The 16165-nt window shown below is 34.2% G+C and overlaps 1 protein-coding gene across 1 annotated transcript in view; it reads right to left on the minus strand.

The window, feature by feature from the left end:
• LOC306958740 (nesprin-1-like) overlaps positions 1-16165 on the minus strand; it is a gene marked incomplete at both ends in the record, with an annotated part of 192381 nt that overhangs the window by 148172 nt on the left and 28044 nt on the right. The window contains 13 exons of the mRNA XM_079550331.1: positions 89-265; positions 840-1007; positions 2670-2834; positions 4139-4247; positions 4517-4725; positions 5011-5169; positions 6053-6187; positions 6769-6933; positions 8618-8776; positions 9770-9943; positions 10266-10409; positions 10850-11002; positions 14712-14914. Of these exons, the coding sequence (XP_079406457.1) occupies positions 89-265; positions 840-1007; positions 2670-2834; positions 4139-4247; positions 4517-4725; positions 5011-5169; positions 6053-6187; positions 6769-6933; positions 8618-8776; positions 9770-9943; positions 10266-10409; positions 10850-11002; positions 14712-14914 (2120 nt within the window). The remainder of the gene's footprint in view (positions 1-88; positions 266-839; positions 1008-2669; positions 2835-4138; positions 4248-4516; positions 4726-5010; positions 5170-6052; positions 6188-6768; positions 6934-8617; positions 8777-9769; positions 9944-10265; positions 10410-10849; positions 11003-14711; positions 14915-16165) is intronic.

Raw genomic sequence — 16165 nt, forward strand, 5'->3', positions numbered from 1 at the left:
TGACTATTTGCATATTTTTTTTCCCACTAATTAAAAAAAAGAAGGGAGAATAGAATATATGCTTTTAGTTTTGTTTTCAAGTACCCACTTGCAATTGCTCTTCACGTTTCTCCATAGTCTGCTGCATGTTCTCCAGTGTTCCTTCTAGCTTTAGTAAATCTTCCTGCATTGCACTTGGTAGTCCACCTTCAATCTGCAACTGTTTAGCCTGGAAAATCTGCTGTTGCACACCTTGTCTCTTTGCACGGAGTCTCCTTGTCCTTTGCTAGAAGGATTCATACAGCAAGAGCGATCAGACTTTTATTCTTGTTTGGGAAACATGGAGAAACTGCATTTTGCAGTTTGCAATGGAGTATACAATGCAAACAATGAATGGGAATAAATTGTGGAAATATTACTTGAGTCTCATATACTCATAAAGCACAAGACACGGATTCTGAAAAGTATATACACTTTATGTGGCATACAAATAGAAAGTGGCAATATATGGCCATTCATCCAAATGAATGTTCTAGAAGCTGGATAAGTTGAGTAATTGCAGCAGTATCCACAAATGCATGAATTTGTCATGCACTGTCTGAGTAATAGGTCGAAATCTCAGATTGATCAAAGCAATATATCATCAACCTGCATTAGAAAGCAGAAGGATGCCCAAATTGCATAATGTATTTCTTGATATGTTTTGCTTTATAGAATTACCAGAAAATCAGTTATTCCTGGTTATGACTCTTGCAAACTTTGAGAATTATATCGCTGGACAAAATATAATTTGGTAATTATATACATTCTGCCTTAAAGAAAATGATAAAATGTGGACATTTATGGAGAAATTACTGTACCTGATGATGAAACAGTAGTTGCTGAGCTTGCAATAAACTTTCCGTATCCAGGATCTTTTCAGCTTCTGCTTGGGCTTCCTTAGAGTTGTTGATTAACTCTTCGATTGCACTTTTAACCTCTTCTTTATACTGGACACAATCTCCAACAGTACCTAATGTCCTTTCAATCTACAATTAATTATAATTGTATGTATTTCATGTTAAAAGATACATCTATATTTTAAATGCACATATGTATTTGGAATACCTTTTGTAAAAATATAGTGAATTGTCTAAACTAAAACCACTTTTATCTCCAGAATTCTTGGCATACACCTCCAGCTTTACATTGGCGAGTGAAACGTAGACTTAAAATCTTTAAAAATCTTTGTCTTTTTTAGGCATATTCCCTACTACACTGCCAAAAGGCAAAGAGCTGCCTGTGACAAACTCTTGTGATGATAACTTCGAAAATGTGCTGTCCTCAGCATTACAAGCTGATTCAAATTATGAAAAGCATATGCTACTCAATTCACAAAGTTTATCACCTTTCAGACCTTCTTCAGCAAAGCCTTGTCTAATCACAAGTATGTTAAAGCCCGCTGCTACCTTGGTTTTACAGACTACAACATGCATGTGGTTTAATTCTCAATCTTAGATCACAGAATCTTATAAGAAAATGATATATTTATTCAAGTTATCAAAAAGATCTTTTCTTCTATGACTTAGCTAGCTACTTGTATCTGATTATCAGAAAAGGGTACGTCCTGACAGTTTCTGTAATTTAAGATTTTCATAGCATTCTAGATCAAAGAAACAACTTTCTTTCTGTCCTCCCTTACTCTCTTGTTTTCCTTCCAGTTCATATTCACTGCAGAAGATCATTCAGACTCCTTGTGGCTTTGACATTTGGAAGAAACAAAAAGCTTAAGTACTTTCTTATTCAAAAAGTAAGATTTTTTAAAAAATAATTACTTCCAGTAATTTGGAAATCAGAATGTTGGTTCTTACTGATTTTCCAAACATACTTTTCATACCACGGAAGTTCAGAAAAATTTGGTGGAACTCCTACTTATTTAGAAAACCTAAAAGGTCTTCACGAATTGACATTAACTATAGAATTTGAAATCAAATCTTTCTCTATACTGGACTGTTTTCCAAATAGATCTGTTCCGCTATCTAAGTGGAGCAGGTACGAAGTTTCTCCTAATCTGTCGTTTTACTGTAAAAATCATAAAGCAGTAAAGTCACTGAGATCCCACAGAAGTAAAAGGTTCACTGGATTCTGAGAAGTTCTACTTTTTGGCCAGAAACTTGTCATGATTTCAGTAGTTCCAGTATCTCATTACCCTTCAGACTTCAGACACATGCAGTATTTTTCTGCAAATTCAGTGCATGCTTGATGTCTTGATTGGAAACCACCTCAATATTTTCTTTATTGTTTCAGCACAAATCACAAATCAATATTAAAATCAAGTTATATACCAAATAGTTGATGGATTTTGCCAATTAATTAATTTTAGAAAACTCATCTTTAGAAAAGATGAATTTAGAAAATTTTTGTCTCTAAAGATATTGTTTTTATATTTATTAGGAATATTTACTAAGACACTCAAATTCTGTTAAAAAACAAACAACCACAATCCAATCAAATAAAAACAAAAAAAAGCCAACCAAATATAATGCTGCCAGCAATTTTTTACTGCTAGTTGCCGAAAAAACAAAATTATTTTCATTTTTGAATGTTTGCAGTTTAACTAAAAATACACAGTAGGATACTTGTGGAGCCATGATTTATGTCATTTCATGTGACATTGTAAATGGAGGTTTCTTGTTTTCCTCATACTGTACCTCAGCCAGCAAATCTAGAAGTCCTTTGAAGTCACTGGAAAGTTTACAAAGCTCATCTTCTGTTTTCTTGGCCTCCACATCGGTACATATTTTAGTAATAACTGCAAGTCTAGATTTCAGCCAGCTGTGATTTTCTCCCTCCTTGTTAATATGCTGCCTGATTTCCTATGGAAGAAAAAAAAAACCATTTTCTCCAAGTAAGCGAAATATTAATGACTCCACTCATTATATCAGTTCAGAGATTATTAATATAAACATACTATTTTTGCTGTTATCTTGAAACACTAGAAATGTAGTATTTGAATCCCTTATTTGATTACGTTCCAATCAGTGGCTATATTTTTTGCTAAGCAGTCTTTTCAGAGCTACCTCATATAAAGTAATAGAGGAGTACGTTCTCTTTACAAACTAGTACTTTTTACCTATAGAAAACAGATAGATGGTAGATACCATGTATGTATTTTTTATATAGTGATGAAATCACTTAGTTACAATTTAAACTTTAAATAATGCTTTCCCAACCACAGGCTTTATAAACACATTAAGTTCTGTGTATTTTTATTATTATTACTTATTTTAATAACCGTTTCCCCTCAATTTTTTTGATGTCTTGATCTCAGTGCTGATGATATCCTGCTGGCAGGTAAACTGCATCAAAAATAAAAATCAGACTTTCTGCAGCAGGAGTACCCGTTAAGCTAACAGTCTTTCTGGTTTATCAAGGTCACCCTAATTATGTCTTTCTGCAGAGATAGAATCGCAGAATGGCCTGGGTTGGAAGGGACCTCAAGGACCATGAATATCCAACCCCACTGCCACAGGCAGGGCCACCAACCTCCACATTTAGGAGACTTCAAAATCAGTTAATGACTCTCACACAACCCGCTATGGCATGTGATATTCCTGTTTAGTCTCCCAGCATAGGGGGGGTGGAAGAAATAAAAAAGTTAGGTTTTATCTGAAGGACCAGGACAGAATCTTCAGCTTTTCTACCATTTCTCTTACCAATTACCAATGCAAAGCAAAAGTGGATGGTAGGCTGTCTCTGCCTCCTCTACTATAGTACTGTGGAAGAGATATTTTACTATAGAAGCTCGCCCTAAATGTATGACTAATTTGATCTTTCCTATCCAGTCCAGAAATTTTGGCTTTTCTTTGTTCAAAACTTTTAACTGTATATGCAGCAGAAAGAGGTGCAATTACTTTATCTATTTGATTCTGTATTTTCAATGTTCCGAATATACAGTTAAAGGGATCTGTTGTTTTCTAAAATAGTAGAAGTAGCCACTTTTGACACAAATTGTTGCATGTGGAAATTTCTCCCTGGAAATGTATTTAAGAATACCAAGAATCAGCAGAATCTTATCTATGGTCTCCATGCTAAAACAGCTGCACTACTCATAGTACATTTTTATCCAGTCGCAGTTTCAATGACAGTAGCTTTGTTAGAATATAAGCCAATGTCTCACCCCAACAGATGATTTAAATTGCTCATATTTAGCAGTATCATTGACACTTTCCTTTATCCTCTTTAGCTCTCTTTCTGTAGATGAAATCCAATTTGCCAATTCAGAAAATCTGAAATAAAACATCATTTAATTCAAAGCAATGAAAAAATTAGACAAAAATGGACACCACTAAATGGTAACTTTTAAATTTATGGCAATAATTATAAGGCCCTCAAAAAACCCACCATAATATGTGTAATCACTACATTAAGTATAATTATAGGTAACTTGAAGTTAACAACACTGTATTTATCATTCTTTATGTGAATCTATAATGACATTTAGAGGCGTGATCACACGTAAGACACTACCAGAACCATCTAGGAATTGGACTGACACCTGTTTGTATAGCTCTTCCAGATGTCTAAATGCTCTGTTAGTTTTGTGTAGGTACTGTCTATCTGAGATTTGAGCTCCTTCAGGATTCGTTGGCTACTTTCCAATGTAGCCCTCACTGGATCAGAAACTGGAAGTTTATGGCACAGTTCTTCAATCCGTTGTAATCTTTTCTCACAGAGATGGTAAGATCCCTTGTCACCAAAGAACAACTGATGGGAGACAAAGCAGAAAATTTAGCAAAAATATAAATTGGCAGAATTCATAAAGCTATCTACATTGTGCTCTAGGCTATACTAAGGTCCTATGTCATACATGCTCTTAACTGAGCTCCTAGATATTAGCATGAAAGGATCAATTCCAAGTGAAACTTTTTGTTGAAGGCTCAAACGATCTAATTTTGTGGTGCGTAGAGTGTCTGATGGCTAGACCTTCTGTTTATCATTACATTCAGATGCATTTCTATGAATACCCACTTTCTGACATATAGTTCATACCTTGTGCTCTTCAATCATCCTTTCTTTGCCTTCTCTGGTGAGCACCTTATTCTGTCGAGCTAGTTCAGCTTTGCACTCCTCCACTGTGACCAGGAGCTTGCTTTTCTGCACTTCAATCTTCAAATGGATCAGATGATACGGGGCTTCCATTTGAAGATCCTACATTCCCACAGGAGTAATAAATAAGCACAGAGATAAAACATTAACTTCAGTGTGAAGTTAATACGGTTAAATTATCTATTAACACATGCTTTGTATTCTATATCAGATATTTGAATGGATATATAGGATTTTCTCAGTATTCATTTAAGAAAATTAAATGACCCTATTACCAACATCTAATTCTCTTATAAATATGATAAATGCACATGTTTCTGGGACTATGCGTATATATATGAACATGAATATGTGTATGTATGTACATAAGTGTCTCAGAGACATCTTGATCCTTGGCAAGATACTTCAAGTATTTCCTGTATAAAAACAATAAAGCAAACAATAATAGTGAAGCTGTATTCACACCTGCTTCCAGAGGTTATTGTTAGTGTTCCAGTGAGAAATCATTCATCCATTACTCCAGCTTTGACCTGCAATGTGCTGTAGCAGGCAAACAAAATCCATAGCTTATGGGCAATATTTATTCTGTTCTTAGAGCTTTTGGCAGATGACACTATTTAAACTGATGGAGTGATCTCTCACAAATTTGCTTTTTTGCAAATTTCCTAAGGTTGGGAAAATAACTGCAGTCCTATATCAGCTTAAAGAGCAGCTTAAAGAAATCTATGCTCAGCAAAGTTTTTCAGCACGGTTATCATTGCCTGCATACAGAGACAACTGCTGGCCACTTGATCTGGCCGTTGGTGTTTGCAAATGTAGTTGTAGCTGATTTTGAAAAGCACTTTTTAAATATAATTGTATAAGAAGCCAAAAAACGTAACTTCTTCCTTCATCTTCCTTAAAATATATTCATTGTAAAAGTCATGTGGAAGCTTTCTCAAGTCAACATTTAGAACTTCCAGAGACATTGTTCAGTGTCACTCACCTTCCACTGCCTATGGAGTTTCCTCACGGCTTCCTGCAGGCTGTGTTGCTCTTGTTCAGGAAGGATGTCAGTAAGTTCATCACAAGCTTTCAGGAAGGCATTTAGGACTCTCTGGTCCAACTGGTTAAAAAATTCCTGAGTTCAAATTGAAGGTGGACAGGTGAGAAGATGAAGCTGGTTACTGATACCTGCTAGCACGAAGTTCCCTAACATACACCATAAGTTTCAAATTTACTTCTGCTATACAAATGAAGTGGAATTTGAGCTATGGAAAACTTCCAGCTATTTATAATCCAGAAAAATAATGAATTCTGGGATGCCTAGATAGTACATTGGTATAGGGTTTTAAGGAACTAGGTTTTAAAGTCACTTGCTTAAGTAATAGTTATAATACAGACATGAATATTAATTCATCTGAAAACTCATCAGCTGATGTGAGAGTTGGTCAAAATGTAACTAGCATTCTCACTCCAAATAGTTCTTCAGAATCAACCCCTGCCTCTAAGAGGTTCTGCATTCTGCACTTTCTGGTTACTTATATTCATCAATAAGAGTGATTATTATTTTATTTTTATTTTTTAACTTTTTCTATCTTAGTATTAGTTTGATCTGAGCTGCATTATTTCAACACATGGAAGAAACCCATGACAGTTTTAAAATTAAGTAGTCTTTCTGCACTTAAAAATTGTCATAGAAAAATCAGAGAATTTACTCACGCTATGCTTTCTGAGAAGCTCTTCAGGATTTCCTTTTTCTTTTAAGCAACAATTGGCAATCTGTATTACTTTCTCCAGTTCTGCTCTAGACTCCTCAAATTTCTTCATCAAACGGCTATTTACTTCTATGTTTTTCCTCCAGTCACCAGCTTTCCTGACCATATTCTGAGTTATAAGAAAAGAAAAATGAATGGACTCTCTCTCATTGCTATTTACTGTTTTGCGATGAAAATGCATTTACTTAGTGTCACTTTTGCTGATACAATCCATTCAGAAATGTTTCTCTTGCCCCCTTCACACCTGCATTTTTCCAACTCTACTACCTACACAAAGGTTCATATTATCTTCAATTCTAATAAAATGGGTAGCTATCTGATGGAGATACTGCTATCTGATGTGTGATACTTTCAAAATGCATATACCATTTGGCTAGCATTTCTCCCTTAAATGTGAAGTGTAAATGACAATTTCTTTCAAATATTTAAACATTTGTCATTGCACTTTTCCTGGCAGCACGCTACACTCTTCTGCATCAACCTCTGCTTAAAAGGAGGGAAAAGCAAAGGGAAAGAATAAAGATGGTTTAACCTACAGGTCCAAACACTTTCACACTACAGAACTTCTGATCTGGAGGAAGTTCACAGTAATCATACTAGTAGGCCACATGTGCATCCAGATAAAAAGCTGCTTAATGCAGACAGAAAAGCTTTGTGATTTAGTTCCTACTCTTCTTGTTTTGAAAACTTAGTCACATTGCATTAGTGAATCGAGTAATAAAATTTAACAGAAGAAACAAACCATTCACTGGTTCAGCTGCACCAAGATAAATCCAGAACTTTGTACCAACCACAGACTAATTTTCTCACCAATTTCTCATCCCAATGTTAGAAATTGTAACAGTTTTACCCAGTGAGCTAATCAAATCCTTAGCTGTCAATTTAAATATTTTGTAAGACTCTTTAAAGGTTACTTAAAAGTCTTTAAAGATAACTTTGTTTATAATATTAGAATCATGTAAGAATGCAGTTTTTATGTGAGTAAAAGCCAGTTTCTGAATTCATATGTTTTTATGTATGTGTATGCTAAGAGAGAAATCATGGTTCATCCTTACAGAACCAGAATTATTAATGTTTAACACGGTAAATTTCTGAAAGCACAACTGTATCCACCTCTGTAAACATAAATATAATTTAAATAATTTCTAAATTCTGAGTAAAAAATTGTGAATCTTTAATGAGAGCCCCCAAAATGCAACATAAATTTTAATTAATTAATGCAACATAAATTTTAATTAATTAATGCAACATAAATTATCTCAGGGTAGCTCCTTACTGACACAGATAATTTTCTTTAGCTGAACATTCATATAGAACGCTACATCTGGAGATCTGAACCAAGACATTAGTGAGGATCACTCTGGACTGGGTCTAATTAGCCCTTAAAATATCAGTATTACTAGTAACAAAATACAAATCTAAAGGCAAAGGGGACCCCAGACCATTCTATGCATTTCTGACGTTAGAAAATGAGTATTTGCAATTTCATCTTCGGAATCTATTGCATTTTCTGAGAAAACACAAAGTGCCAGAGAAGTAACAGCAACAGCCAGACTTTGTCTTGCATGCTTTGTGTAAAGGGAATGTATATGAATATAAAGGGAAGTAATCAGTCAAGGCAAGAAAGTCAGGGGAAATAAAAAATGGTGTAGGATCTCATGGGTGGAAGACAACACTCAGCCCCCTGACCACTTGGTACCAACAGAGCTACAGAGCAATGAAATATTGATGTGGGAAGATGCATCAGCTGCATATGAATAAGGCTTCAAAAACATGCAGCAAAATGTAATTACCTGAAAAGTAATCTGAACTTGTGTAACTTTCTTCTGAAATGTCGAGTGATGGAAATGCTTTACCACTTCACTAGAAGTCACACACTGCAGAATATTCTGACTATTTCTCTCAATGAGGGACAAAGCTTTCTTGCAGTTTTCTTGATAAGCTACCAAATCCTGAAAGAAAGAAACATATATCCACCCTGGCCAGGAACAAAGGAGAGAAAAGTTTGGCAAAATAACTGGAAGATTTTTTTAAACACTAAGAAAAAAAGGGACAAAGCCAAAGCACCAAAAAAAAAAAAAAAAAAAAAAAAAAAAAAAAAAAAAAGATTTTACAAAAATGTTCACTGGAATAACACAGGACATAACTGCAGAGTTCCACAGATAAATAGATTTCTATCTGTTAAAAAAATAAATAAGTACATAGACATGTACCAAAGCCATTGGGACAGCTTTCAGAGAATGCAGGTCATTACATACATATGTGACTACTTTTATGGGATGTTTGATTTACTGTGCAAGTCTAAGTTGACTATAGTAAAAATGGACATAAGAATGCCAAATCTTAACAGCAGATTAGCCTTCCCTTTCAACAAATTAATCTTTCCAGTCACTTATTGGATTTAAAATTTTATTACAAGTAGCACTGAGTAATAAGAATTAGACTCGGGGAAAAAAAAGAAAAACACATGAATTTATACAATCTGAAAAAAAGAAAAAATTGTTTAATCTGTTCAGCAGAAGTCAGTATCCTTCATAGGGTGGAGTAGATTTTAGTTATTTGATGTTAAGTAACTGCAGAGGAAACAATTTTATCACAGCATTCTGGGTTTGGGCAGCTTTCAGAAGTAGAGGAAAGGAGGACTTGCAAGATACTTAGTAAACAGCAGATTGGATATGTCAGTAACATGGTGTTCATATGTAGAAGGAAAGATTAAACAGTGAAACTCACCAGATTTTTTTTTAAATAATACGAACTCTTGAAGTCATTGGGAAATAAGACATTTAATGCACATATAAATACACACCAAATTAAATCTATTGGCTTTTTTTTATATATATATAAACTTCTGCTTCCCATTAAAAAAAAAAAAAATCTAGAAATCAAGTTGTGAATACTTAGAGAAAGCAAAGCTTTTTCTAAAGTGAATATCTTTCTAAACTTACTTGAGCTTTTTGCTTCAGAACAGTTGTAGGCTGTGCTTCAGGATCCAAGATAGAAATTATTTCATTGACCTTTTCAAGAGATTCATAGAAATTCGTGATTTGTTTCTCCTGTTCTTCAAGTGGGGACAGCAGATGCTGACATTCATACAGTAGGGCACAGGAATTCTCCTTGACCTATTTGACATTTTAAAGAAAAAATAATTATTAAGAAGGCAGTAAATTTCAGCAAACAGCAACTTTATCAGCATGTAAATTGATATAGTTGCTACTTGCTTCTTTTAAGGTCAGTATAAATAATATGTTAATTAAAGAATCCATTTAAGGATAACAATCTTGAAATGTAGAAGTAATAGCATCTTCTACATCTGAATTAACTCAATTGTTACCATAAATATTTCTCAGTTAGATTTTTTTCATCTCTTTTTTTTGCATTGGAGCTTAGTGGTTACTGGTTTAATTAGTTTAATGTCTGTAAAAACAAAAAGTATTCTGCAACCTTGCTTAGTTGCTCTTTCATCTTTGTCAAAGTTGCAAGCATTTCGTTTATTTCTTCTTGGGAAACTTCTTTCATAACCAGTTGTGCTGTTCTTGCAACCATTTTGTACTGAGCTTCCATGGCAGGCAATTTCTGCTTAATGTTCTGTAACAAATATTTTGTAAAAATAAAATTAACAACAACAACAAAAAAAATCAGCAATGGTATTTATGCATTCACTGAAACGTAAGAGATACATTCCAATTTTTGTCATGGTTGACTGTGAAGATTGGACAATGTTTCAAATATTTCAAATGAAAATTGTCACGATATTATGATGGTACACAATTGGTCAGCTCACAAAGATGTGAACTGAAATTAAACATAAACCAATATCCAGTTGGAAAGAGTTTTGGAAATATGCTCTAGAAATGTCAGCCATAAAATATAAGGCTTTAAGTTAGCTATAAGATAAATTATTCAAGAATACAATGAGTGAAAAAAAGTAATATTAAAAATGTATCCCAAAATAATTTTGTTTTACCTTTAGAATTAACATTTTGCTCTTATGAAAGAGAAAGAACAGATGGAAGGAAAAAACTTACTTCTAGATCTTGTACAAACATCTTCACATCTAAGAAGGACACTTCTACGGGTGCTGAAAATTTTCTATTACTTTCATCAACAAAAGCTGTCAAATTAGCCACACTGTCCAGGTATTCTTTCTGCATCTTGTCCAATTCATCTGCCCGAGCATACTGTGAAAATATATAGCAAAAAAAAAAAAAAAAAAAAAAAAAAAAACCAACAACAATAAACCCAAATGTGGCAACTAAGCAATTCCTTGAGGGAATTAGCATGTTTTCAGAGAAATTTTTTTACTAGAAAAATTCTATTCAATAAAATGTAAAATAACGGAAACTAATCTTCTAAACTAAGGTTATTTTCAGTAGTGCTGATAATTAAAAGAATGACATTCATAGAAGTGTTTAGGCCTTCTAAATGGATTGTTCAAAGAACTCTTGTCATTTGTTTCTAGCCTAGAATCAACATATCAATTAATTCCTCATCACTTACAATTGGAATTTTGAAAGATCCACAAGAGTAGATTTTACAGGCATTTCCCTCCATCTGCTTTTCTAGATTTTTTGTGTGCTAATATTTTTGCTGATTTTTCAAAATCTTGCTCCCTCTCTATGTGGGGCAAGATATGCATTTTTCTGGACACTATAGTTTCCACAGTGAATCAAAAGCAAAAAATAATTATCTTGAGAGTCATCTAGTTTGGACAAATTACAATAAAAAAACAAGGGCAGTCATTATTTGCATTTCCATTTAATTTGACTAAAATAAGATAGAAAACAAGTTCAACATCTTCAATTAAGCAATTGCTGATTAAAAGTCATTGAAAAGGGAAAACACTGTTGGATATGTATGGATAATTAGTAATTATATTTTCTTATTTGCTTACAGGGTGTGAAATAGTTCTGCATAACCCTATCTTGTCTCTGCTTTTTAAAGAAAAAAATACTTTTCCAATGTGTTGAATGTCTTCTAGGAGACACGTCTTTGTTTTGTTGTTGTTTGCTTGTTTCACCTATTATTAGTGCTTCCTGTTGCATGAGACTGACATAATGTCTGACTGATTTGGGAAACACTTAGCTAGCTTGCATTGCACCTACTTGTGGTAGTAGTAGTATTACAGTACAGTACAATACAGTAGTATTACTGTACAGTAACTGAACATAACTGCAATTAAAGAGCAATATTTGTGTTCACCGTTTTAGCTACCCAGTTTTACAAAGCTTACAGTAAGAATAAGCATGTAAAACTGATTATTTCCTTGAAGAAATTAGAAGTTATGAATGAATAATATTCATTTTATTGAGACTGCAAAGATAAAATACAGACTATATTAGCTGTAAATGTATAAAAGGAAAATTGAAAAACTGTATAATCAAAAATATAAACAAAGCAAATGTCCCAATAGCAATTAAGTCCTGTCAAGGTTTCAATTCTAATATAAATAAGTATAAACAGGCACTTTAGTAAGTTGTTCTACAGTCCTGCTAGTGAGGCAAACTGTCTTCTTGACATGGAAATATCAAAATAAATATAAGTATTTAAAATAACAACAGCAAAAACACATACTTGCTTCACTTGCATAAACAATTCTCTCCATCTTCCATTTAGTAACAGAAGTTGCTGCTTAAGGTCTCTGGAAATGGTCTCATCACATGTTTCAATCAGAAAATTACCAGCATCATTCATGGCTGTGTGCTGTTGGATCCAATGGGGTAAGTGCCTGAAGAAATCCTGAAGAAAATGAAAGCATCTTTCCTAAACCTTTACAAATAGTGTTTACCTTAAATCATTAAACTAAAATTTAATCACCAGCTAATGGCTTGATAAAGCTCTTTGAACAGTTAGTCTCTGAAGCCATATTGGCTTATGAAACTTACGAAATTATGGCTTACAAATGGATTTGCCATAACAAAATTTTCTAGTGTTTGAGCACAGTCTACCGGATTAAAAATTGCCACTGGTATACTCATAGCTTATTTTACTGTAGTGAGTAGCTTTAATTGAACTGGTGAAAATCCTCCTTAAGAGAAAGGATTTGATTTGTAACTGAAATCACTTGCATTCATCCAGTTTCTGATCTAAGATTAATTTTTCACCACTGCTTCTTTCTGTTTCAGAGCAGATGAGAGGAGAAGGAAAAAACAAGACTGTCACTGATTTCTTCCCCCCCACTCCACTGAGACAGCCTAAATAACCCACCCACTATGCCAAATGCTTGCCTACACCTTGTAGGCAAGCACACACTCATGAGTTGACAGAGAAGACAAACTTCCTCCCTGCATCCCTGTCTTTTTTCTCTCCAGGAGGATGGGCAGTTGTTCCTAAGAAAAGCATCTCCAGGCACCGTTGCCACAGCTATATCAGTAAACTGAGCAGGATTCAATCACTCTCTCCTGAGTGTCTGAGTTATTTAATGGTTCATATGTTCTCTAACATCATTTTGGCAGCTGCCCTTCTCCCAAACAGTACACAATTCAGTGTAGCACACAGGGCAATTACTGTTGCTAGTGGACTAAATCAATGAAGCCACCTTCTTTAGGAAGAAAAATAGAATAGCCAAAAGGATGCAAGCTGTACAAGTCCACTTGGTCCTCAAGACCAATGAAGGGGCACTGAACTGTTTTATTAATGGCTCTTAATCTACTCTAAAAATACAAGACTCCTGATCTGACAACGACAGTTCTGTGTCCCTTCTTTCTTCAGATGTAGGTTAAGAGAGGTGCACGTTATGAGGGAATTGTGACTAGAAGTGCTAAAGAGGCATCACAAGTAAACAAAAAAGTTGTAGAAGAATTGGATTGTTTATCAATACATTGCTGTTAAATTTTAACTACTTTACAGGAGAAAAATTCTACTGCATACTGATTTTTTTTTTTCCAATTTTTCTGTGACACTGGTTCATAATAAAACAGAGAACCCAATGACAAAGTTAAGAAACCACTTTCTTTTGCAAAAAGAACAAGAGTACTTACTGGTTTTGAAATAATACAGAGACAGTGGATAGAAGATGAAAAGTATAAGTTCTATGCCTGGGACAGAATATGCCGGTGTTTAGTAATGCAGGTAAAGGTTTCAAATAAACACCAATTAAATCTTTATATAATATTACTTACTCTACCATACTCTAGGGAAACTGCTTTAGTGGAGGGTTGGACTAATTGCTCTCCAGAGGTCCCTTCCAACCCCTACAATTCTGTGATTCTGTAGTTTTACAGAACAAATATTTGAAAACGTTTAAAAAGTTTGCCATATAGCAAGGAGAAGTTACCGTCTTTCACTTGGGACTCGAGATACTTGGGAATGACAGTTGTATAACCATACAAACCCATAAGTACTTTTTTAATAAACAAGAGTTAAATCTGCTAATCAAAATTATCCTTGGAACTAAGTGAACATTATTCCATTATTCATATGTATCTCAGTCTACAGGTGGTTTATATTACCTCTTCATAACTGTTAACAATTTTGAGGCAATAGAATATACTTAATATATTAGCATTCTGTGAAGAATAACACTTTCGTGTCTAAAGGTTTTCAACACAGCTTTTAGAAACTCTTCATATATCATAAACATTAAAAGTAGCTTCTCAGACTAATCCGTTCTTATATATATACATATATATATACGTGTGTGTGTGTGTGTGTGTGTGCGTGCTATACAAGTAAACATTGAGAAACTGATTATCAGTATAGTGTGCCAGAAACTGAAAAATATTCTGAGTAATGCAATAAGGATTTATATATCAATGTACCCACTAAAATTTGCCAGCATGAACATCTCCCTCTTGAATGACATTTTGTAAAATAAGCTAAGGAAATGCAAAAGCACATTCCATATTTCAAATTTTACAAAAGTCTTATATATTTGGAATTAGTTCATACCTTTTTAGACTGTTCAGTCTGATTAAGCATTTTTTCAGCATCCTCCAACCAGGCTTGCAGACCTGCCACAGTGCTGCTGTATCTGTCCCAGTTAGCAATTACTTCTTCCAGCATACTTCTTACACTTCTCACCTCTACCGAGAGGTTCCTCCACTGTGCTGTTGTTTCACTCATGAATTTCATCACACTCTCAACTTCTTCCACTAAGATACAGGAAAGACATTATTTATGTTCATAATTATTTCTGTGATGCTTCATGTTATGCTACGCTTATCTAGTCTCATCAGACAATTGTATTCGACTAAAACTGCTATTTCAGAAGAGTTATTACACACACTGTTCACAGTTCAAATTTACTGCAGTTATTTCTGAGAAATAAAGCATTCACCTTAAAGATTGAGGAAAGTACACAAAATGGTAGAAACACACAAGGTAAGTACGCAAAAATATACAAAACTTTTGCCACCGCAACACTGGGACCATGTTAATTAAAACAGTAACACCGCATACTCTGTTTAGTGTTTGTTTCTAATCTGTAGCAAAAGACATCAGAAAAATTTTCTTTACAAGAAAGTAGAAGTATGTAGCATACAAACTATGTCTGCATGCAAAAGCACTGAATTAAATTGGCTTTCCAACATCTTTAAAACAAACTGTGAATTTTTTTTGTCATTTACTTTTTAATATTTTCACCACTGTAGTCCAGAAGGAAGAAATAGAGGTAAGGAAAAGAACCCAAGTAAATTTTGAGACTTCAAAAGTCTTCATATGTGCAGAATACTGAAAAATTAGCTTTCAGCTAAGGTGAACTCTATTTTGCACTGTTTCTGATTTCATGTAAGCGTTTACTTACCCTTTGGAAAATAATTTGCTTTTAGATTTTTTCATATTATCGAATAAATCTATTAATTTCCATTATTTTTAAGAATATCTAGTCAATTATGTAAAACTTGAGCTTAATCATTGACCTAAATTTCTCAACAGAAAAGATATCCATTTCCTCTGCAAGTCTGCTAATCATTCTGGAAGCTGCAGCAGTCTTCCACAGACATTGCAGTGTAATTATCTCAGTGGAGATTAAAGTGAACTCATGTCTGTAACTATCTTGGTCAAATATTGCACTTCTGCATTCTCCCACAGTGCAGCAGTGCTGTTCAGGAATTACTGGAGGTATCTGCTGAATTAGCTACACATTTGTCTCATGTATATCCGATACAACTGTCATTTGGGTTCCCCCTTATAGTCTTTCACAATTAATGAAGAAACGTAAATCAGTTAGGAGATACTTTTGTTACCACAACAACCCTGGGACCAGCTCTCTTGACGTTTCTTTCTTAGTGAATTAAGCAAAGGTGGGGAGTGCCCCAACCACTGAAACATGTCACTAATTGATTCATTGACACACTGCTGGGCACAGATCAACAATTCAGAAGTTAGAATTGACCAGCAGAAAG

Source organism: Tetrao urogallus (assembly GCF_951394365.1).
Source record: "Tetrao urogallus genome assembly, chromosome: 2".
In the NCBI taxonomy this organism is placed as follows: Eukaryota; Metazoa; Chordata; class Aves; order Galliformes; family Phasianidae; genus Tetrao; species Tetrao urogallus.